This window comes from Talpa europaea (genome assembly GCF_964194135.1).
Source record: "Talpa europaea genome assembly, chromosome: 11".
In the NCBI taxonomy this organism is placed as follows: Eukaryota; Metazoa; Chordata; class Mammalia; order Eulipotyphla; family Talpidae; genus Talpa; species Talpa europaea.
The window spans coordinates 65,047,124-65,071,984 of record NC_140078.1 but is presented as its reverse complement, the minus strand read 5'-3'; the positions used below and the strand labels follow the sequence as shown (position 1 = coordinate 65,071,984).

General features: G+C 44.3%; 1 protein-coding gene across 1 annotated transcript in view; it reads right to left on the bottom strand.

Moving 5' to 3' along the window:
• Window positions 1–10,564: 10,564 nt before the first annotated feature.
• Window positions 10,565–24,861, bottom strand: part of IL17RD (interleukin 17 receptor D) — a gene marked incomplete at both ends in the record, with an annotated part of 58,696 nt that continues 44,399 nt past the window's right edge. Inside the window, 10 exons of the mRNA XM_084247678.1 lie at window positions 10,565–10,677; window positions 11,440–12,376; window positions 15,231–15,415; window positions 16,154–16,264; window positions 16,766–16,820; window positions 17,755–17,820; window positions 19,217–19,368; window positions 19,469–19,513; window positions 21,465–21,585; window positions 22,089–22,207. Coding sequence (XP_084103804.1) covers window positions 10,565–10,677; window positions 11,440–12,376; window positions 15,231–15,415; window positions 16,154–16,264; window positions 16,766–16,820; window positions 17,755–17,820; window positions 19,217–19,368; window positions 19,469–19,513; window positions 21,465–21,585; window positions 22,089–22,207 — 1,904 coding nt within the window. The remainder of the gene's footprint in view (window positions 10,678–11,439; window positions 12,377–15,230; window positions 15,416–16,153; window positions 16,265–16,765; window positions 16,821–17,754; window positions 17,821–19,216; window positions 19,369–19,468; window positions 19,514–21,464; window positions 21,586–22,088; window positions 22,208–24,861) is intronic.

Genomic DNA, 24,861 nt, shown 5'->3' with positions numbered 1-24,861 from the left:
ACAGACACCCCTCCCCACCTTCTTTTTTGCTTATAAAGGTGTGGCACACCCAGTTCATAAAACACTAATCTGGTGCAGTCCTCACCCAGGAGACAATGGTGCCAGCACAAGGATTAAGGTATTGGCCTTATTGTTCAGACCCAAGCAATGCTCTGCAAATAGCCTTCTTTAAATAAGTCTTCTTTGAAAACAAGCACTTTTGTGTGCTTATAATCTGGGTGAGAAGAAAGCATGAAAGGTGAAGCTGGGTGGTGGAGTGGACACACAGGGACTTTGGAGTAGGAAATATCTGAGCGCAAATCCAACCTGAGCCATGCCCAGAAGGTGGGACATTAGCTAAGCCCTGAAGCCCCACTGGGCGGATGTGATGAGCTCAGGCAAGGGTGTGGGGCTAGGCACAGTAGCAGGCATCCAACTCACGTGGGTGATTCTGATACATGTCAGTAACCACCCTGTCTATGGGAATCTATTAATCTACTCTGGAGACAGAACCCGCATGGGGGCCTGATCCCAATTTGCAAAGGAAGGAATAGATGCAGTTTTCTCCTCCAGCAAGACTTTTAGAGTTTACTTTAACTAGTACTGCTTACCTTGATGACAATTGAGATAAATATTAATGTTTTGAACACTTGGCCATGTACCAGGCACCCTTCCACCTTCTTATCCTCACAAGGGTCCCATAAGATAGGAACATTTTTAGCCCCTCTGACAGATGAGGAAACTGAGGACCAGGCGATGATATCTGCCCCGGCGACAGGTCAGTGAAAGCCTGGAGTCACAAACTGGTTAAAGTAGAACCTTTTCCTCCGAAAGGCACACAGCCTGCTCTCAAAAAATAACCACTCTAGTGGACAAGAGGGCCAGCCACATGTCACACAAGCTCAGCTAAGTGCTTCTGAGGGCATGCAGCAGAGCATAGATCTTGGTGAACAGTGGCCCAGGAAAGTGACTGAAAAAGAGGGTGGAGATAGACTGTTTCAGGCAGAATGAAACAGCACATGCAAAAGCCCTGGGGCAGGAAAACAGGAATGAGGAATCTGAAAAGAAAATGAGTATGGCCACAAAGGAAAAAGGGACAGAGTGCTCTGTAGGAGGCTAGGTAAGAACTTTGGAGTCTACCTGAGGGCCAACAGCAGGGAGTGACATCTGCTCAAGTAGTCATCTCCTATAGAGACCACTGTCAGCAGCCCGGTGGAACTGAATCCTCCAGGAGAAAAGGATTCTACTTCAGTTAACTAGCCCATCTGCTACCCAGGCCATGGCTGAGGGAGACATTTGGGCAGGGCTGTCTCACTTTATAAGTAACACCGCTTAACCTCCCATAGAGGACCACATCTCACAGAGAAGCTTAGCTCGTGCCAGGCTCTGTACCAGGAACTCTACCTGGTCTCACACTCAAGTCTCACATTGGTCCTGTCAGATATTGAACTATTATTTGCTTTTCAGATGGGACAACTAAATCCTAACCAGGTCAAGTCACATGTCCAGGGTCATACAGAAAGTGGCAGACAGATATCCAAGTTCTGGATGGCTGAGACAAAAGTCCTGCTTTAATCACAATGATTTTACAAAAAAAAAGTCTTACCAATAATGATGTACAATTATACCCACATGTGCAGTTTCTTCAGCTACTCTTCAGGTACCCAAACAAGGAAGGGCCTGACTATGTGTTCTGTCCCCAGCCAGGTTCTAGCCTTCTTCACTGTGAGTTCTCCATCCTCTAGGCCTTCCCAGCCTAGTGGGGAATCTCTGTGGCTTGTCTTAAACCTAACATCTGCCCACTCCCTGCAATGTTTCCAACCAGCAAGAGTGGCAAAGACCTGGCAGGCCAGTCTCGTCCTGGCAACCATTACTAGACTATTACCCCAATGGTCTAATAGTATAGCATAGTAATTACTAGACTATTAGCCCCAATTTTTAAAAAGTAGAAAATTCTTGAACATGCTCTAGAGAAACAATCCCTGCCTTTGTTCTCATCTAGTGGGGCATGGTCCCTGACATAGGGATCTTGAAGCATCAAGCCCAGAAAAGTGTCTTAGGGCTAAACTGTCACCAGGAAAAAGAAACCTGGTGAATGTGTGTGGCACCACAACTGGCACCACAGGCTGTAAGCTCAACCACTAAGAATCCCATAGTTAGTCTTAATTCTGCTGGGCGCACGTCTCCCCACCCCAACTAACTCCCCGTCTTCCTAGACCACCACCAACTAGTCAGATGGGTGATAAAGAGGCTTCATCTTAGCATCTGACAAAGTCTTTGAGCTGAAGCTCCTATGAACTAGGGGCAGCGGCCAGACACCCCTCTCCTTACAGCTCCCAAAGAGCCGAGACCTGCTCCTCCACAGAATAACAGTCACTATAAGCCAAGAGCCTAGCAATTTCTGAGAAAGCTACCTGCTTAGCTTATTATCTGTAGTCTGATTCAACAAAAGCAAAATTTTAAAAAATTTCCCATTAAAGCCAACAAAGGGAAGCTGTTCTTTGCTACCTCTTATAAGTTTGCGTTTCTAAAACAACTAAGTAAAACCAGTGGTGAGGTCCCACAAGTGTCACAAAGAACCCTGCAAAAAGATTCTGCTTTCTAAAACCAGGGTAAAAATTAAAACTGCTCATGCTATCCACAGAGGATTTCTCTCTCCCTAACCCCCAAACTAACAAAGTACTATTGAAACTTTTTTTTCCTAAAGAAGCTATTCACAGCTTCCTCTTTTTTTTTAAGATTTATTTTTTTATTTATGCATACAAGAGCTGGGGCACAGGCCAGAGGTGTGGGGGGCGAGAGGATTCACCAGAGACAGACCGGGGAAAAAACAGGCAGATTGATCAAAGTACACTGCTGAAGGGAGCAGCGGGCAAGTCAGGAGAGGTTTGCTGCACCATGTGGGTTGCTCCCTGGCTGGCCGGGGGATGGAACTCGTGCTGCAGAGGCTGCAGACAGCTCCACAGGCTGCATCTTAACCCCTTGTATCACCAGGGAGGCCCATAACTTTTATTTAATGAAAGGAAGTGAAAGAAGAATTCACTTCCTATAGTATCTGCCTAGTCGGATTCTTAAAATGAGTCCTTTTAGATCCATTTGCTGAAACTCTGAGTCAAATTTACTGTCAATATTTGAACTGAGAAGGGAACAAGTCACCATAATTGCTAGTCAAGGCTCTGTCTCCTGCCTTGTTGAGCTATGTTGAGAGACAATGTAGCCTAGTGATTAGGAGTGAGGATGCCTCCATTAGACACCTGAATCTCAGTGCTATCAAGTCTGTGTCCTCAGCAAAGCCTCCGAATCTCAAAAATGAGGATGCTAATATACCTTGCATTGGGTTGCAGTGCAAGACATAGAGCCTCTGCCAGAACTAGCCATGCCAACATTGAAAAGCTGCCTGTCATCACCTCCTCTCTGCCCCAACTAACGTTATAGGAAACTTCCCCATTGCCTTTGACCATGCAAGGACACTCACATGTCCACCTCCGCTTGGGTGGTTAGACTTTATCAAGTGGGTACATGAACTTGCAAGTAAGGTTTGCCTTAGCTCATGTCCCGGCTCTGTCACCAGCCAGCTGTGAGGTCAGACGTCAGTGACAGCCGGTTTCCTCACCTGCAATATGATGGTAAAAATTACCCAGTGTGTAACTATGAAGATGAGATAGTGTTATATATATATAAAGAACCTGGAAATCAAAGGTTGGCTTCCAGAAATTAGGAGAAATGGCAGAGGGTACAGGAGAGAACTCAACAGGCAAAACGACTAGCAGTATCCTGGGTGAACATGAACAGGGAAAAGGAAAGATATGCCAAGGGCAGGAGGCAAGGATTTAACTTTCCTCATTTGGGCAGTCAACAGTACTCCACTCTTCAAAAGAAACAAATGAGTAAACAAGGAAACCACAATTTTTAAAATTATATGTCCCCAAGACCCAAGACCCTCACATAGCCTTTTTTTGTGAAATGGCCAGAATCCTGTGGCTTCTGTGTCCCTGCTATTTCTCACCCCTCATTCTTGTTTTCTCCTGCATTCCTGCCATTGTCTGCTCACTATCAACATGCCAGTGAGCACTTATATTCATCACCCTATTCCAATTCACCATGCAGTGAAGTAGGCTCTCTGATGGGTCCATTCCAGAGATAAGAAACCCAGGCCCAAAGGTGCCATTGCAGGGTCACAACTCACCCCGAAGTTGATGAGCAGCAAGATGTTAGCAGAAGAACAGGCACCTGTTTGAACGACAGGAAATTTGCTTGTGGCTCTCTAACATCATTGGTTCTTTTCAAATTTCTGCAAAGAAGGTCCAAATTTCTTCTGATGGAGGTAACCTCTGTCCCCGCTGTAGACACCATGCAAAGGGTGAGGCAAATGGAGACCAGCAGCAGGCCCTCTTCTCAGAATGCAAGTGCTTCTGGCCACATTCACTTCCCAGTCCTTGATAATTTCTCCGTCTCTGAGGCGGAGCCTGCAGAAAACCGCAGTGGGAACCCCAGCTATTCGGGACACGTGACGTAGAATAATGAACCACTACGCTCTTAGAACAAAACATTTTATTTGATGCAGAAACTCTAAGGTACAAAAACATTTTGCAAATGTCAGCTGTGATCTACTGTCACCTATTTACAGAATTATGTACACATCAAATATGACATTAACATTTTCAATTAAAAAAAGCTAGCACACTGCTACAGTCTGTCAGTGCTCACTATTCCACCAAACCCCACGAAGGACAAACTTAAAGATGAAACAAGCACAATGGCAATAACCACAAATTCCACAGGCTCTCCCTCCTAGAATTCAGTAATGGGGGCTTCTGCAGGGAAGAAAAAAATCTAACAGTGAAAGTAGAAGTTACACCTACTCTCTAAATGAACTCATTTGGTTTTTACAAAAGTTTTTGCTCTGTCCAGATTCATCACATTTTTTTTCTTTAAAACAGACAATTACACATTAGTGTAACCCAAAGGTCTATTTTTTTGTCTAACAAACGGAGCAGCCAACCTTGCCTGTATCATGTACAGTTTACCTGAAACTTTGCAACTGAAATCTTATTCAATAGTTATAAACATCAGATATGGATCACAGTGGTTTGCTTTTGTCAAACTTTTGACCACAAAACACAGTGCTTGGTCAATTCAGAGCCATGGCTCCAGTCCTTTAGAATAAGGTAAAGTTCCTTGAGGAATGTGTGGGTCCTAGCTAAATTTGGGGATGAAGCCAAAGAGCAGGAAGGAAGACACCTAACTATAATCCCCAAGAGGTCCTCCACTGAACCTCTTTGCAAATTACCCCTTGTCTATCTGGCCAGCAATGAAACTGAAGTCTGCACCACTTAATATTGTACATTATGAATTTATAGCAATGTCTAGAAATATGTAAAAATAGAATTCAAAATTGGGAGGGAGCCACCTAGAACACAAGAGCTGGTCTTGAAGCAGCTCAGGAATAACACAGGAATAAAGACATCAGGAACAAGCACCTAGTATTTGACTCAAGAAGGGGAAACACCATGTGACCAAGGAAAAATCTGAATGTAGCAGTCCAATAATCCTCCAAGTGAAAAATAGGTGTTACACCATTTTTTTAAAAAGTGCTATTAAATGTGTAAGTACAAGAAGCCAGACACAAGCAATTCCCTGTAATCCCCATCCTGAGCTTGGTCTTGACAAGGCACTGATGTGAATAAAGCACCACATTCTGTTTGGGCAACTAAACTAAGCGTGAAGCTGAGAAACAAAATAGCAGTGAAAATTATTAGGCCCTTGGAAAACAAGAGCTATGAAGAATGGTTTAAGTAGGTGGGATTATCAGTGAAATAAAAACAACAGGGGGATGACTTCATTGCAGGGAAGGTGACCAGCTGTTCTTTCTCCACTACATGCCAAACAAAAGGCTGGTTTGAATTTCTGTAAGGAAGACTCACAAAGAACTATCTGATCAATAGTGTAGGTTATAGAATCTCCTTTGCTGAAGATCCAGAATCCCATCCACAGCCATATGTCTACAATAATTCAGAGACAGCCCAGTCTGATGCCAGAGCAGAATATGCTAGATAATCCAAACTTTCTCCAAGGCCCCAAACTCTGAAATCACAATCAAAGCTATTGGCTTACAGTCATACTTCCTTTTGTTTATTTTTACCCTGAGCCTGAAGAGGAGATAATATAGCCAGGCTGACCCAACACCCCATAGGAAGTCCTAACTGATATCTCACTATCAGGAAAAACTTTCCTCCAGAAATGGTTTCATACCTCTGAAACAGTCAATTCACAGATCATTGAAAATACAAAACATTGTAACTACCTGGCTGGGGCAAGCACTTGAGACATTCCTTGCCCCACACCTCACAATGCCTACTTTCCTTGTGACTTGGGCTATGCTCAGAATTACACATCATCTAAAAAATTATTGAGCCAAAAGCTAAAACTATGAATAAGGTCTTCTAGATTCTGGAACTTAAGAGAAATCATTCCAAGTGTCATATTTTTTTCATTGGGAAACAAATTGAGTTTGAAATGAATAATTGGCTTGCCTTTCTGTTGACACCCCAAAATGTAAAGAAATAATCAAAACAGTTAAAATATATTGACAATCATATTGATTTCTTTGGGGGAGCAGGCAGAAAGACACACTCCAGCTACTGGCTGCATTTAGTAAGAGCAATTTCTGGTGGCATCAAACTGTCTATAATTACTATGGATGACTTTCATTTCAAATCTTATAAAGGAGAGGTGGTAAATAGGCAGCTCATGGGTCAAATCAGGTCCACCCAAGGTTCCATAGGGCTTGCATTCACTTAAAAAATTTTTCATTTAGTTGCCGATATTTTAAAAATCAGAATTTTTCATAAGAATCAAGATTCTTAGTTTTTCTTGAAAAACATATCAATGCATGGCCACAACTGGCTGGAGCAGGAGAGCTTCAATTTGCTACAGTCCCCACTATTCCCTATAGTCTCTCAGACACTGAGAAGACAAATCATTGCCATGTATCATCCATCATACAGCTGTTTTACTTACACCTGGTCTGTGACATTGGTGCCCCCTATAGGCATAACATCTACCAAACAAGAGCAACAGTCTTTACATACATACCAACTGAAATAGGTTAACAACCTTCACATTGAAATTTTCCACCTCTCTCCAATCAAGACAGAGAGAGTAATTCCAGTCTCCTTAAGAGAGCCAAATTAAGTGGTTGAGGACTGTGGGGCTGTCTTTCTTTTGGAACGAGGATGTGTCCTTTCTTCTCCAGGAATAAAATCATTTCCCTTCCCCTCGCCTTTGCTCCTTTTAAAGGAAAAGCTCAACTCTGAAAAAAGGAAAAGTTCTGAAAATTACACAATCCCACATTTCTGGAGGGATGGTCCTATTTATTGGCACTTAAGTCAGGGAGGCTGAGGTTAGGTGTTGATTTAAAAAAGAACACACATTTGCATCTGTGAAGTAGCAAGACTGATCTTTGCAAAACATCCATCGCTCACTATATATTAATTCCAAAGATGTCATCAATGTGAAAGACATTTTTCTAAACATCTGATCAGGGACTGTCCTCAGTTATTGCTAACAAGTCAGCCAAAAACCCTGCCTCACGACTTCATGGCCCCATCTCATTTTTGGTTCCAAATATTGTTACCTGCTTATGTCACCCACCTGACACCCGAGCCTGAATGACTTCTGATTTCTTTCTAGAGATCAGTGTGCGTCAAGCCAGGAATCAACCTTCTGGAATCTCATCTGCCCGGTGTGGTTGGGCTAGGTCTATTGCTTCTAGTTATTCTCTGAGTGGAAATCACCCCTTCACGTGGGCTTTCACTTCTCTCATCAGTCTCCTGGCAGAATGTCAGCTGCTAAATCCCTCCTGCAGGGCACTGGTGAGTTAAGATGAACAAGTAGCTCTCCACTTTCAACTATCCAGGCCCTCCCTTGGCCCCCTGTCCAGAGGACATCATCTAACTTAGCCACAAATCATCTGGTCTACTCATGGAATCAAGGCCTTTCATTGTGTTTATCCCTATATTCCTCTTTCTCTAATGTCTAAAAGCCTGGGACTTGGCAGGTCCTTTATCTGAATTCCTTCTTATCATTTCCACTGTCCAGGAAACTGTGTGAGTCAAAATATGTAGCTCTGCCAGATGTTTTGCCTTAGTCTGCAATACACCCATTCCCATTTCCCATGATGAGATGGGAAGTAAAACAAACAGGCAAAACTAGGAAGGCAAAAGCAGGAAGTTGGATTTCTCAACTTATTCTGAGTTAGACACTCACACTGTGGCTTTATTACTTGGTATGTTGAAGAGTTTGATTTTGTTGAACATCAGAAACATCCGTATTTCAATATAAGTATCCAAACCCTAACTCCAGACTAAAACATCACCTGATCTTTGAACCAGGAAATTTGTTCCCTTCCATGTTCATAACCAGTGAGTTTATTCAGCAAGCCTTCGCGCAAGCTCACAGAGCTGGTGGGTGCTCCCACTGCCCCCCCTCCTCCATGCAGTCCTGGAGCTACTTTGTCAGATGCCTTATTTCACATGAAAAGCTGAATAGCCATCCTAAAAATAGCTGCTACTGGTTTCTTTGAGACAAGGACCATTTCTTGGCCTCAAGAAGAAATCTCTGATGATGTTCCAAAGTGACTTTCCGTATGTCAGCAAGTCTGCACTGACCACTCTCCTTCACAGCACACATACCAAGGACGGAGCAGCAGCAGGTCGCGTGTGGGTAGTTCTGTGCTCGTTCTGGAGTCCATGGCGACAACATGGAACGTCTCTTCGACAAGTCGCCTGGGTTTCTGGGGGAGACCATTCTGCAGCTCATGTGTCCCCCAACCCCCCATGGCAGCTGCAGGAAACTTGATGCCAGAGAACAGACGAGCACGTTCTTTTCTCAAGAAGCTACCAGCTGCCTCTATGAACACGGAGTGTGGCATATCCATCAAAAATACATATGAACCTCTTCCTTCCAACTAGGATGCAAAATGCCCCTTCCCCATTGCCCCAGCATGTGCTTAGAAGGAAAAATGCTGCCCCATCCCACCCTTTTCTCGGGATGTTTCTCAGGGTTTCCTGTCATGCTGGTCCTATTTTATGGTTATGAAAACCACAGTCCCCAGTGTGAGTGCTGGAAAAAGAGAGTGCCAAAATCCAACAGCACCCACAAGACAGGTGGAGGAAGATGCTTATACCCCCAGGGCCCAGGTGGGGGACAATTCCCATGAACAAGGCCAGACAGCTTTACACACATACCAACTGACAGACGTGATCTGAGTGGTTTTCCTATTGGAAACAAATTCTGTAGAGAAGTCACTGGTAAAAACAAGACATTATTTCCTCCATTTTAAAGCAAATTCTCTCCTGGTAAAGTCCAAATGCCTATGTCGGTAGGATGGAGCACCAGAGACAACTCTTTCATTGGGTAAGGAATATAGAAACACAAAGTGAAACACGATTCACAGACTGGGGTGCGGGTAGAGTGCTTTGAGATTTAAGAATATACTGATTTCAGGTCCATGTCTTCTTTAAATAATATTCAAAGAGCACATTCATCCTTGCCCCTTCTTTTCAACTTCTTAAAATGAGGTCCACCATCAGTCGAACCAGTTCAGCAGGTTAACTGGCTATCACCTCCACACACTGCCATATTTCAGTGGATTCTGATCCCCAATATTTTGGATACAGCTTTAGACCAGTGACCAACTGAAGTATGAACTGCAACTTCCAGTAATACAGCCCAATTGGGCATCTGTCTCTTAATGAACTTCCGGGCACCAACATCAGAGGGTACAGTGCAGTAAACATAACCTAGGGGAACCTGGCAGGCAGATCAGCTCCTCCTACACCCCCATGATACCTACTCAAATCAAGAGGAGGCCTTGGCTGCAGAGCTCTGGTGCTTCTACACACTGGCCAACCCATCTCAGCAAGAATGGTCACGATGGTCAGCTGGCTCTGCAGCCCCCACCTCAGCCAGCTCTGCCACCTACTATGACAGAGAGACTAGTTTTACAAAAGGCAATTACATCTTCAGTCACCCTCTTGATCTTTGACTCACAGCTTTTTTAACCATGGCATCGTAAGTCTTATGCCCCAAATGGACAGAACCATCACCTGTAATGATATGGATTACAGACAGACTGGCACTTGATTTCTGTGGCTGTTTTGGCATTGAAAGTGCTTTTTCTTCAAAGCATTTGAAATCAAAGTAGCCACCAGCAATCAGGCAAAGTTAGTAGAGATAAATTAAATTCTGAATGATCAGTGTAGGTATTTTTCTGCTTCATGTTACACAATTCTGCCCCATCTCCTAGAATTGGCTCTAATCCAAGGACTGACCTAACATGGCAAGATGTTATCAGACCTTATGGACAAGTCTTTCCGAACTCCATCTGGTTTAAGAAGATTGAAGGCTTTGCCAAGATACCTGGCAGAGGGTGGGCGCAAGGGGAGCAAGTACTGGCCCAAATTTCACTCTGAATATCCTTGTAGGAGACCTCAGCTCCAAGTGGGTCACACACCAGAGAGATGAGCTGGGAACCAGAGAGAGGCAGTAGCTAAAGTGGCAATGCTTAGTTGCTTCTGTTTTGTTACAAAGGGGCGACTGTGTGGAGTTCATCAGTGTAGCTGAGGCAACCAGGTTCTGCTTTGCAAGCCCCAGAGACGAGGAGCTTGGAAGGAAGGGCAGGAGGGTCCTCCTCACCTAGGGAAAGAAGAGAGGGTAGAGCCACATGTCAATGTACTTCACTAGGCCAGGTGCCAGGCCCACCTGTGGCTGGATCTGGATCTGAACTACCAGCTTGGCCGGGTGAGGCAGATATCCTAACCAGCTCAAGACAGAATACTCTCAGGCTGCTAACAGGTGCTAGTTCCCTTAGCTGAGGGTCAAGGGTATGCATGCATAGCTAACAAGAGGAGGCACCCTACTGAGCCCCCTGGGGAGGCAGGGCCCTCCTACAGAGCCCTCCTTCCAGGGCCTGTGCTGAATTATGACAGGAGAATACTGTGCCCTGTGAACCCCACATTCAATAAATGTGGCTTTAAAGGCACTGAGAGGGTGGAGGCTATACAAATCCCAACAGAGATTCAGGAACACAGAGCTTCAGCCAATACCTGGGGCCTGATGTGTTGGAATTCGGGTTTTTATTAGCATTTTGGTTGGGATGTTTACAGTTTAGAAATGTACCTATAATGCACATATTGTATGTTACATGATGTCCCAAATGGGGGCTGGGCAGCTCACCATAATCTGGCATTAGTATTTCTGCAGCTCACACAAATATTCCTACTACGTAGGATAAACCGAAACTCTCAAAGGAGCTGTGTTACGTCTCATAACGTTTTACTGCAATTTAAGGCTATACCAAAATCAGGAAAACACTTTCACAGATTTTGGAATTATGAACAAAGGCTCAGCCCATGCCAGGAACCCACCCCAATGGCACTCAGCTCCCCGGTGCCTTACCCAGGCCTGAAGAGGATGACACGCTTTCAGTCAGGGAAGACGTCTCTGTTTGGTCTGTAAAGAGTCCTTCCATCAGGGGTAGGGACAGCTCAGAAGAAGGCACAGAGGAGTCGTAGATGCCTGAGTCCCGCGGCATGTCTGAGGCACTGACGGCTTTCACCGTGTGCAGCAGAGGCTGCAGGACAGAGCTGCCTTCTGGGCTGGGTCGGGCTTCCATGTCTTCGTCCAGACCTAACTGCCCACCCTCTGAGTACACATCGGCCGAGGCCCCAGGGACAGCCACCTCGGTCTTTAGGCAGAAATCACTCTCAGTTCCTGGTTTGCACATGACATCGTTTAAAACCAAGCCTGAGTCAAACTTCTCCAGGACTGGCTCCCGGTAGCGAAGTGGGGGAGGATGAAAGGGAACAAACTGTTTCTCAAACCAGTCAGGTTCCTCGTCGATAAACTGGTGCATGTTACAAATGGCGACGTAAAGGGACCGGCCTGATTTGCTCCGGAAGTAGTTCCTCCTGCTGACATGGCCAGGGTACTGTCCCTGCTCCGGGAGGCCGGGGTCTCTGGAGTGTAGGTGGGAACAGAGCTGGGGAAGGTTGTCCATGAGCTTGTACTTGGTGCTCAGGTCCAGGATGCCGGGGATGTCTCCTTCACAGGAATAATCAAAGTAGACAGCGATGAACTTGCTGAGTGTCGCTGACGAGCTCTGCTTGGCTTGACGCAGCTTTTCGGCGATGGCAGCCACAGCCACCAGAAAGAGCTCCCCTTTCCCGGAGCCTTGGCTGCCACCTTTGTGCTTGGAGTTCTTCTTGTCCACAAAGTACTTCATGCCTTTGGAACACACCACAATGATGAACTGGGACTCATGGATCTTCTGGATGACCCATTCCCTCTGCCCTTCTCTGCAGAGACCAAAGTCTTCCCATAGGTCTAGAGTCACCTGAAAGAGAACATGGGACCTCACTCACCGCACAGCCTGGAGAGTCAAGTAACAAGAACGAGGATGTTTCAAAAAGGGGACGTCATCTGTGCAAAAATCATTATTAGCACTACTGTGTGCAGACTCTGGGTACCTGGCCCTGAGGAACATCTAACATTCTGCAGGTGACAGTCACATACCAGGTCTCTACAAAATATCCTCATTTTAGCATCATAAGGGGTCTTGCCACACACCCCCACTTATAAGTGAAGGGAGGAAAGCGCAGAGCTTGTAGCCACCTGCCAGAGTCATATGTCACATTGACCTCACATGCTCAGGGACCTGGAGTGTGGTGAGCGCCTGGAGAATGGAGGCACTGGAGTTGGTCTAGCTAATGAGTGAGGCTGCCTAGATTGGGGGGGGAGGGTTGCTGGGGGAGGCAGATATTGGAGAGAAAGTTGGAAGGCAGTGATGGAGGTACCTGGGTGAGGGGCCCCCAAAGCAAACTCTAAAAATGGGGCTCAAACATTGATGCCAGAGAGACGCAGAATGCTGGATGACTTAAATCCAAGGAATGTGACTGACAAGGAGGTCCTCTGGGGAGACTCACATGGCCCTGGAGTCAGCCATGCTGCTTAGCAATTGGTCAATAGCTGCAGAGAAGGGCTGCGAACTGCAGTGACATGGCCATTACAGTTAACTCACTGGGGAGTGACCAGCACCTCCTGTCATGACTTCATAGTGGTCTTCTATATACATACAGCGCCTTTAACCCCAAGGGGGTGCAAGGGTGGAATTTGGGCAGCAGTGTGGGCACTGACCCAGGAAAGGAAAAAAGGACGTGTAGCCCCCTCAGAGGGCTTTACTTTCTTAGACCATTTTCATCTGCTTCTGCTGAAAATACCTCTTGGTGATTATGTCTTCTTTTCTTCTGTAATTCATAAGTATATCCCAAAGGTTATGTCCAAATGTGGCAGACACAGTCCCTAAGGGAAAGTGACTCTGAAATGACTTTGTTTTCCTCTTCTGCTCACCTGTGACCAAAGGGAACAAAGTCCCCAAGATCCATCCAGTTGCTGAGAATAACCCTTGGCTGTCCTACATTGTCTCCAATTCTTGATAACATGTTACAATCTAAAAGCTAAGTGAAGGTATTATTTAAAAAAAATTTTCTATCTTTGAATTAGCGATTCCATCTCCAGGCACCTATCTTTGGAAAGTCATCAGATCTTGAACTACTGAGATGTTTAACAATATGAAATGTCCTCAATTACGATGCATCAATATCATGGATCATGTGGTTATTTAAAATTGCAGTTTATGTGCGCGGCCTCTGCGGCACCGGTTCGATCCCCGGCTGCTCCCCGGCCACCGGAGGAGGGTCCCACATGGCGCGCAGACCTCGCCTGCCGCCCGCTGCTCCCCTCAGCAGTGTACTTCGGTCCTTCTGCCTGCTCTGCTCCCCGCTCTGGCTCTGGTGAATTCTCTCACCCTCCCTCCCGCACTTCTGACTGTACCCAGTGCATGTATAAACAAAACAAACAAACAAACCAGCAAACAAATAAATAAAGCATGCCTCTATAAAAAAAAAAAAAAAAATAAAATAAAATAAAATTGCAGTTTACAGCAAGCAAGCTATAAATCAGAGACATATGGTAGGGGAGGGGAGAGAGTGGGCTCAAAACAGGGGAGGGGAGAGCAAAAGAGACTATGGTGATGGTTCACGGGTGACTTGGTGTTGGGAACTTTATGGGGATTACACCTGAGAGGAGAAATCAAACATGGCACAAAAATGAACAATAATGTAAAATATATACATATAAATAAATATATTAAATAAGTAAATAAAATAAATTGCAGTTTATACAGAGCTGACAGAGTAAAAAAATTATTAAAACAAGGAGACAGAAAAAATCAACTCCCCCAAAATGCAAAACCATAGTATGAGTTCATCTCTGCAGAAAAAGACTGGAAGGAAACACACCAAATATTAACTGTGGTTGCCCTTTTCTCCAGGTTGGTATTATAGACCATTATCTACCATCCCTTTCTAGCTTCCGAATTTCCTACAGTACTCATATTTGGAAGATTTCTTCCCCCGAAGGCTAGTTATTTAGAAAGCAGAGCAAACTAGGTTGTGTTTATCTGAGACAGACTGTTCCCTGGCTACAGTCTGCAGGTGTTTTCCAGCACACTTGCTGATCTGCCTATCTCCACCTTCAAGTCCTAAGAAACCACATCATCCTTGTAAATGTGTCTTTTTTACTCTAGGGGGCAGTCTCACCATGTGGAGAGATTTTGAGAATCCTACTAACAGGCACAGACAAGTTGCCACTACACAATTCTTGAATTCTTGCATTTTGTAAGGAACAGTGTGTCTTCTGTGAGGATTTCAGGCTTCACTCTCAAGCTAACATTATGGTATTATAAAGAAGTTATCTATTAATAACAACAGAAAAGGAAAGAAACAAGAGCAAACCATTTAAGCACTATTATTTTCCCTTCTTAGCAAAGCTCCCCAAAGAATTGTTTAGACCCACTGTTTTGTCATTCTCTCCTTGGCCAACCCCAAGGCTCGCCAGGATGCCTTGAGTGACCACCCACCCCATCCCCATTCCATCCTCTGCACCATCCCAAGGTAGTATTTTTAATACTTATAAAACTGCCTGCTGCGTGGGTTTCACTCAGGTTTTTAAGCAGCAGTGTGGCAGAGTTAGAACCGAGTGTTAGCACCTATCTGATGCTCACAATGGGTAGGACAGACTGAATGAAGAGTGAGGCTGAAGAAGGTGGTCAAGGTGCCCCCAAAGGCGGCCAGAGGAGAGCAGGCTAGGAGCTCATCTCAGGGTATGAGAGGAGCTATTAGATCTCTCACCTCACAGCCACAGAAGTCCTGGAGGAAGTAGGCGAAACACTGAATGACATTCATGTGGTTCTGGCCATCTTTACTGGAGTAGCAGAGGAAGACCTTGGGCCGCGGCCACAGTCGCTCTCTGGGGAGCGCCGTGGTGTACATGGAAGACTCGGAGCTCTCTTCATCTAAATGTGAATATATATTTTCTAAATTGGAAAAGAAGACAGGGTTGGTACCTGTGAGTAATGCTTCATTCTGCTCCCTAAGACTTGGGAGGACAGACATGAACTCCTCTATCACTCCCAGTTCCCCAGCCCTTGGGTCACCCTTGGGACATCCTTGGGACAGTGAGTTTCTCCAGTGGAGCAACAAATGGTCAAATTTGCCTTCACCTGAAACTGACCTGGAGCAAGCCAAGAACACTGCACAGCCCACCCCCATCAGCAGAGAGCAACCAGAACCAGCTCTGGTGACCAAACACAACCATTAGATCAATTAACATGGGCAGAGCTGACCCTTTTGAGCTATAATTCAAAAAGGCAAAGTGCTATTAAGAATAGATTCTCAATAAATTTTAATCTAAGTATACACCTGTGTATCTGCCACCCACATGAAGATATGGAACATTTTCCTGTCCCCAGAAGGTCCCCTCCCCACATCTGACTTTCATAAGTTATCAAGTCCTACCTCTACCCTACTCATACCTTTAGATTTCCTTTCTGCTCTTGAATTCACTATCCCAAGTCTGGGACTAGAATGAAGCCTGTCCTTTTTATGGCTCTGGAGGTTAAAGTCAAGTATTTTAACTCTGGAAACTGCAGTAGCCAGGGGACTGACCGCAGGAGCCCAGGGGACTGACTGCAGCAGCCCAGGCTCCCTCTGTTGGCAGAAGCTCAACCCTGTGCCTTGGGGGGCCGGCTGGGGAACAACACACAAAGAGGCACCTTGTTGCTTCTTGCGGCACATCACAGTGAAGAGCGTTGCGAATGCGGATATGACGACCAGTGGCACCGTGATGGCGACAGCTCTGATGGGCCCAGCCCATGGGGAATGTACTGGGAAATTTCAAAGGGAAGGCTTTTAAACTTAAGCAGCATAACAGGTTCAAAGAGACATAATTTTATTTTCCTTCTTCAACCTAACCCACAGAACAGGTTCTAGGACCCCTTGACCACCTTTCCCTAGTACTGGCTTGGCAATTATAAAAGGATTCATTTTAAAGGATTGTAGGGAACAATTCCACAGTTAGAGTCTGCTGGGAAGGTAAATACCTTTGAGTGAGAATTTTGCCTAAGGAAACCTCCCCACCCACCACTTTTCTTCCAAGGACAATTGACTATTTATTTAGCCCCCTCCACACACACCACACACTGGCTTTGATCTTCCAGGCATCAACATTAGGGGGGAGGAAAGTCAGGTCTGCTGGAACATCATTTAAGGGAGAGGAGCTCAAGTTTTGCCCTGCTTTGTTTGCACAAACCATGAAGCACAGAAAGTATCAAATATCTTGGTTTGCTGTAGTCCAGAGCCAGCAATTCAAACAAAAAAATCCTTACCTGGCTTTAAGGCATAATGCATCACTTTTCTTGTTGTATTAGAATCATCCACCAGCTGCAAAACAGAGGATTATGTGTTGTATTTTTTTTTTTTAAGTGATAGCATCTCAACAGATTTTATTCATCTTCCCATCTGTGGGCAGTGGGGGCAGAAGGAAGGAGAGCTGCTGGTGCCTGTGACCCCAGACCCATCCCTGTGGGTCACAGCTTGCTGCTACCACCTCACAACTTAGCTCTGACATGTTTCATGAATCTACAAGTGATTTTACTTACTGATTAATTCAACTAGTAAATTTCACATTCTAACAATTTTCAATTATAATGGCATCCTACCACTGATTTTCCTGGGCCTCCATGGATGCTTTGAGAAGGTACACCGGTTCAAAGCCATAGACTGCAATTGAGTAATGCAAGAACTAGGTGTTTCTACCAAATTAAGACATGTTGGTTCTCTATGAGTAGTAGGGGTTCTGGACAAATTTTTAATTTCCCCTTCTATTTTTCACTTACTTTGATTTATTTGTAGTATTAATTTGATACTAGAAGAGTAAGACAAGAAAAATGTTCTTTTAAGAGGTATTTAAAACCAGGTATATTTATACAGGATATCAGCAGAAACCTAGAGGAGTATAAGCAGATGTAACAGGCACAACTTTTGCTTTGATATTTTATTAATAAAACTTTTTAATGCTAAACTTATATACTTAACATCTATCACTGAAGGGGTACTACACAGAAATTTTTTTGTCAAGGTTATGTGGGTTATGTGGATACATAAGACAATTTGAAATACTTAATGAAAAAAAAAACGCTGAAGCTTAATTATATGTAAACTTTTAAAAAGCATGTTGAAAACCATGCAAAATTATAACTGTACATTCTTTCAATGATTGAAATCTTAGTGCTAAGATTCCTAAACAGTAGGAATTCTACATGAACTGGAATCACACTGTAGAATTAATAATAGGTCATTCTTGAGTTATACACACCTCAATTATATAATCCCCCGGAGAAACATTTTGAAGGAGGCAGCTGGTTGTCTCTGTATTTTGTTCCTGCAAAGAAACAAAATGTTAACAATCTACTTCTTGGTTAATCATCATCAGAACCCCTCTTTCCTTGCCCCAGAGTTAAAAAGGACACTTGCCACCAGTCTTGGTCAGTTTTTAGGAGATATCAAACAACCAGATCAGAAAGCTACTGTGTCTATCCGCCATGTTATCTAAACTTCGCTTTGATAAAAGGCACAGGACAGCCTATTTATACCTATGCCTAACTGGTGGGTCCTCGGCAGAAATATCTGATATAAAGACAAAGAAATTAGTTAGCATTCCCTTTACCTTAAAAAATGATAGGGAAATTACCCCTCTGTGTTTGTGCATATTTTATTTACCATTATTGTAACATGAGCAGAAGATTAAAGGTCAGTGACAAGAGATGAGGGCAGTAGGAAAGCAAAACTATGAGAGACCCCATATTCAGGGCTGTGCTGGGTTCTGCTTTTATGGCAATTTTCCCAGAGAAATCAGGAGGCACTCAAAAAGGTGGAGAGAGAGATTTAATCATCACACCGGCGGGCCTAGTGGGATAGCTCCCAAAAGTCTGAGCTCTGAAGAGCAGAAATGGCAGGGTTTTTATACAGTTTATATGCGGAAGCTTGTCACCCCATCTATCACAGACTTTCTTTGTTGTTTGGGAAGGGGGTCAAGGTAGCCGAGGCTACTACTGTAGGCAAGCAGCACACCCACAACTTTCCACTCCAGCAAGCAGCAGATTCCAAGTAGCAGACTCCAAGCAGTAGACTTGGCAACTTGCTGCTTCACTGCCACAACCAAAAGCCTTTCTTGGTACTCATGTGGTGCAATCCTATGACCTCAATGTAATCTCTGCCACTCCTTCTCACTGAAGAACTCAATTTACTACGTTACCATCTAACCATGGTGTAGGTGTAGAATCAGCAGCCACTAGAATGCCAGACTTAGCTTCTCAATAGGGTTTTTCCACTTATTAACTATGTAACCTTGAGCAGGTGACTTCCCTGAGCCTCAAGCTCCATCTGTAAAGTGGTGGCGGTGGGGGGGGGGGGGGGGGGAAATAGCAACCTGTCCCATAAAGTTATAGTAAGGATTCAATGAGCACAAAGCTTGGTTATAGGTACACAGTAAGCACATGGTTAATGTTTTAAATACAGAAGAACAAACTAGAAATGCTGAATCTTTTGTTTTTTTGTAATACTTTTACTAGATGAGGTCACCACTGGGACAGCTGAGGTATAGATAATTGGGGAGTGAGAGATGATGGCAAAATAAGCCTAAGACATACCCAGTGGAAACATTCTGGAATATCTACTGAATGCTCAAAGTCCAATGTTCATGTTGAACTATCCAAATTCCAGGGCCCATATTTCGCTTTAAAAACTACAGTGTTCCTTTATGATGCCTGGCAGCTCACCTGTTTACAGGCCTTCCGCTTGAAGGGTCCTTCATGCTTGAGTTTGTAATGAACATAGAAGAAACGGAAGCCAAAGTTGTGTGGTGCGTGGTCGAAGGACACCTGCATATCTGGACCGTGCTGGGTGATGTTCAGGTTGCGAGGTTTCCAGACTAGAAGGAAGGAAGGACCATGTTAGCTCCCAGAGGCTGCCCTGACACTTCAACAGCAGCAACACTCTGACACACGACAAGTAAGAACAGTTATACTTACAGGGTTTACAGGCCAGGTTGTCTGGCTGTAACAGCAGGTCACAGGCTATTAAGAGAGAGGCATACTTTTAGTGTTAGGCGAGTTTTCTTTGTCCATTGACTCAATAAAATATAAATATACTGTACTGGGTGCTGCTGGGGAGACTATAAAATACATCAAGACAACAATGGCTTCAGTAGAGTGCACTTACATGTAAATCATATGGCGTAAAAATATTAGTGCAGTTCACTTTATGCCAATAAATGGAAACTGTAAAGTCACCCAGATTTTAAAAGCTTGTCAAGCGCTACACAGTTTCACGGCCGGTTGCCAATGGCAAGAGGACCATGTTCAGGTGCTACTGCTGCAGGGAGGTTGTTTCAGCTGTAAACAGAAACAGTGCCAGCCCTGCCCCTTTGTGGGGATAAGTTTAGGCCCAAGAGAACATCAGATTGATCCTGACAGCTGTCTCAGGATTGTTTTGCCTTCACCAGAATCCTGATTGGGAGTCCTCTGGATGGAGTCTAAAAAATGACATCCATGCATCTACTAAGTAGTAGCATCAGTGCTGAAAACCTGGCACCAAAGCCAGTAGCATTCAAACAGGATTTAAATGTGATAAAAACTTGAGAGAGGCCAAAGTGCTAATCCAGTTGCCATGCTGCTACCCAGGAAGAAGCCTCTGGAAAATGTCTCTAAGTGTCAAGGAAATCAAAGGCATCATGAAGGTCACAGTGTACAACTGATGATAAACGATTCTCCTGCCTCTGCCTTATCCCCAGATACACACATCAATCCTTGTGGGAAAAACTAATTTCAAATTACGCTAGATTGGATTTAGGTGAGCTTTTTATAAACACATTTTTCAAATCCTCTATCTGGTTGTTATGTGTAAGGTATCAGGAGATGTTGTAAAGTGCACATGATCTCTGCCTCATGGAATCATATTTTAATTGAGATAATGAGACTGATTATTATAAAGGAACTCTGCTGCATAGAAAACAACTACCGTTAAAAGAATAGAAAAAGAAAAAGAAAAATCAAGTCAAGAATTCTACAAACATTGATGTAGGCTGGAGTTGAGAACAAATACATGACAGAGGATGAGGACAGCAAGCAGACCACACCGGAGCTGATATCAACAGGACTGATGACTGACTGATTATCAGGACTGATGATCCAAGGCCCAGAATGCCAGACAGAAAAGACCTAACAGGAGGCAAAATGGACCTGCCGCAGATTTTAGGGTGCCTGGCTGAATTTGAAAGCAGTGATTCAGGTTAGTGAAAGACACTGCATACTGTGTGCAAAACATGGAAAAGGGAACCCAAAGGGTTGGGAGTTTGAGAGTGTAGACTTCTTTCTAGGGTTCAAATCCCAGCTCACAGCAAGCCCTGGCACCTCTCTGTGTGTGATTCCACTTCTTATAAGTAGGGATGGTAAGAATAAATTCTTTGTAGGGGGTACAAAGTAAACTGAGTTACTATTTGGGAAGCATTGAGAACAAGATCTGGGACACAGATATTAAATAAGCTAAGCAATTATCTAGAAGGAGATGGTCTCAGGGACACTGCTTAATTTTCTTAATCTACTTCTAAACAAACACAGGCAATCAGTCACTCAGAGGTCACTCTCCTGATGATGGACCAAACATGGAAACACCTTCACACTCTATCCCTTATCCCCAAGCCAATTTATACCTTTCATTCCTGCCTTTGTTTTTTCCTTTTTAATCAAACTTTTAATACATGGCTGCCTTTCAGCACCTTAAAAAATAAATCAACAGCCATGTCTACTCTACTGTAGAGCAGGAATAGTGCTCTGGAAAGATGAATACTGGCTGGGCCAAATATTAATTCAAAAATTGCATTTTTGCATACATTTTTCTGGATGCTTTTCTCCTCATCACGCATACGTCCTAACAGTACTACTGTGCTCTTCAACACATCTGTCTAAAAGTGTCTACAAGCAGAAGTCTGGCTCTTTGTGGGAACCAGACAGGAAAGACCATACTTACTGCGGGTTCTGAAGAAAAAGGGGTGGTAATTGCTTTCATTTTTAATGGAAGGAAAAGGGACAATCTTAACAAAGTAATCCGTCTCAAATTTCATATTCAGGAAAGGTTGAGATTCCATTCCCTACAAGGCAATAAAAAAACGCATGTGACGACATCATAGAGACGTGGCCCATCCCACCACCCAACACAGGAGACCATCAGCCCTCCCTGACACGTTTCCAGAGCTGGGGCATGTGTCCCTGAGAAGGAGGAAGTCAGGCCTATTTTGTGGACCAAATTTGGGTTTGGATCCCTAACGAAAAATGACGATCAATAATGCCGCCCATTTTTTGGCAAGGAAGCCGTGGCTTCAAAGCTGGTGGGAAGGAGCCCACTTACACTCGGCAAGCACAAAGCCACCTTCCAGGATGCGTAACCCGAGAGGTGTGTTTACCGGCAAGAGGTGCCGGAGAGTTTGGGAGTGCGGAGCAGGCTGGTGGTGTTGCCTGCCGCTCTCAGCCCACCTTGGCAGGCAGGGTGGACCCCACAGCCCCTCCTTCTCCAGTTTCACAGACTTTCAATAGACCATTCAGATGCCGGAACAATGGCGAGTCTTCAGGAGCACATTCCCCGCGTGTGACTTACAGTTCTTTTGAAGCTACTGTTGAGCTGCTTTGGGTCCTTTAGAATCAGTTGTTGGCACTGTCTTCCCTCCGACTTCAGCTCCTCCAGTATTACCCGAAATCCCTTTAGGAATTCGATGCCTAAGCAAAGCATAATGCTTTTATTAAAAGTGGACCTAATTACTTTTGAACACACTTTCCTTCCTCCAAGATTATCGTCCTCTTCACCTACACAACAGAGTTAAAAGCATTCTTACTCTGGCTAGAATATGAGTATACAAAAAGGAAAACCCAGCATTCCTCTGGTACGGGCCAGGTGGTTTTTTGAACCATTATTACTTATTCATTAATCTCTAATCCAGCCAACCATTTCACAAATGCCTACTGGCGCTGTGACATTAGGTTCAAACACTGAGAGTCAAGTCACAACTGAGCATGAAAGTCTGCAGTGGAATATATAACCTCTGGGTCATTAAACAAGGTATACTCGCGTCAGTAATTCCCAATGCTGACCAGGGACTCCTCCCAAATCATGTTTCCACTTTAAGTTTTAGTCCTGTATTTGTTGGCATGTTTCACTGAACAATGTATAAAATTCCCAACAAAGTGTATGTCTGCACCCAAGGGGTGCCTAGGCATGAGATTAAATAGCTTAGGAGAATGCCTATGTGATTTACAAAGCGGTTCTCGCCCTAATCACGCCTGAAAGGCAGACACCCAAGAGCTGCCCAGTGTGTGCTCTGCATACAGCGCTCAGAGTCCCAAGACGCCCACAGTGCCACTGAAAGGCGCCGGCCCAGCCTCCCGCCACCTGAGCTTCCCCCCTGCACGTCCGACTAGATGCTTTCAAAAGGATTAAGCTCTGATGGCCACTGAGCCAGTACTGGGGCTCTGTATCCCAGGGAGACTGAAGTGGTCCAGCTGCAGCTGGAGATCCCCAAAGCCGGCCTCAATTGGCGTGATATCGATTTCGCATTCTTTCTGAACTCTAGACAAGGAGACATTTTCAAACCTTCCCCTCCCAGGGCAAAAGTAATTACACAGGATGCAATTAACCAGGTGGGAAAATTATTGATGGCAAAGGCCAGGGAAATCTCTTTTCTCTTTCGAATAGGTTTTCCAATCCTATAATTATTTGAAGAGCACATATTTTCTGGTGGGTAGGGCAGACAAACTACAATTAGAGCTTCACGTTTTAGAGGGTCAGAAGATTGAGTGTACAGGTACTGACTCTGTCATGTTATGCTTCAAGTACCAAGCCTTCTGTGGGGGAAAAGCCAGCTGACCCACAGTCTGAGATTCCAACATGCTGACAAAATCCAAGGCCTTTTGACTGCAAACTATTTAGTAACTATCACAGGAACTTGCCTTTGGAGATCCAAAAACAAACAAAAAGTGAACAAACATTTATTATTTATACTAAGATTTAATGCATGCAATGTTTGAGACCTTGTGTTTTAATGAGATAGGTAATAAGTATGATTTAAAGACTCTGCATCTCATAATTATATAAAAATTCATCATCAGGGCCTGTGGGACTGGGTGGCTCTAGTCCTATGGTTTTTTAAAGATCAACCTCAAAATCCACCACATGCCAAGCCTGGAGGAGGTGGCTGAGGCAGCAAATATAAGTATCATCACACTAACGCCTTTATAATGGTATCATTAATGCGCAATACTTACTTTCCCATCATTCAATCTTCCTAACAACCATAGAAGGAAGGTATTATTCAGCCCACTTTACAGATGAGGAAACTTAGTTGTAGGGACACTGAATGTCTTATCCCAGGTCACACAGGAACTAAATGACAGAGGTGGGACTCAAACCCAAAAGCAACAATCTCTAAGCTTCTAACCCATATGCTCTTCTGTCTCCCAAGAAGCTGCCTTGACAGAATATGATAGAACTTCACAGAAACTGATAGAACCTGTCCAGCCACCCCCACCCAGGAAAAACACAACTTAGCCCACACTATTCCATGTTCGTTTTCCTACCAGCAGGTCATATTACTTACTTTCATTCTATAAAGAGGGAGCCAACAATTCATCAAGCCAAACCCTTACGCATTTAGCCCTAAATGGAATGACCACTTCCCTTTTATCTCAGAGTATTTCTTTATCTTTGAATGTTAAGATAATATTATTCTTGGAAAAACCACTGGGTTCAGACCCAGAAGTACTTATTCAGTGAGCCAGGCCCATGGGTCTGATCTGTCCTCCCTCTCACTGCACTCACCTTGCCTGTACACTGGTTCTTCCAAGATTTTTAAAATCTACTAAGCCTAGGTGTCAAAGGAGCAGGCCTGAGGCCCAGGTTCTGGTGGTAACAACAGGCATTACTTTAAGAGTGTTCTCTAGAAATAGAAGGTATGTGTGTGATTCTTATTACAAACTAAGAGGCAGTTTATCTGTACTTTACACGTGGGGAAGCAGGGGCTCAGTGAGCTTTAAATGCCTCTTGTGAAAAGCAGATTCTGGGTTCAAATCCAGGCCCACCTGAATGAATGGGCCCTCCCCATGTGCCCAGCCACTCATGTGTATCACCAACTCATTTACACAGACAAGCCGACTGAACCCTCACCTGAATCTAGTCAGATAACGTGGGTTTGCTTGCCTCTGTTTTGGTTTGGTTTTTCTAGCCTGCATAGTTTAAATAAAAATTCAATTAATTACCAATATCTAAAAATTGTTGATGTCATAGTTTCTCATGAAAAGCAGGCTTTTCCTAAACTCTCACAAAATGTGCCAATGCTGTGCTTGCACATTCATGTGGCCAGAGGCCTTTGATGCTGTAT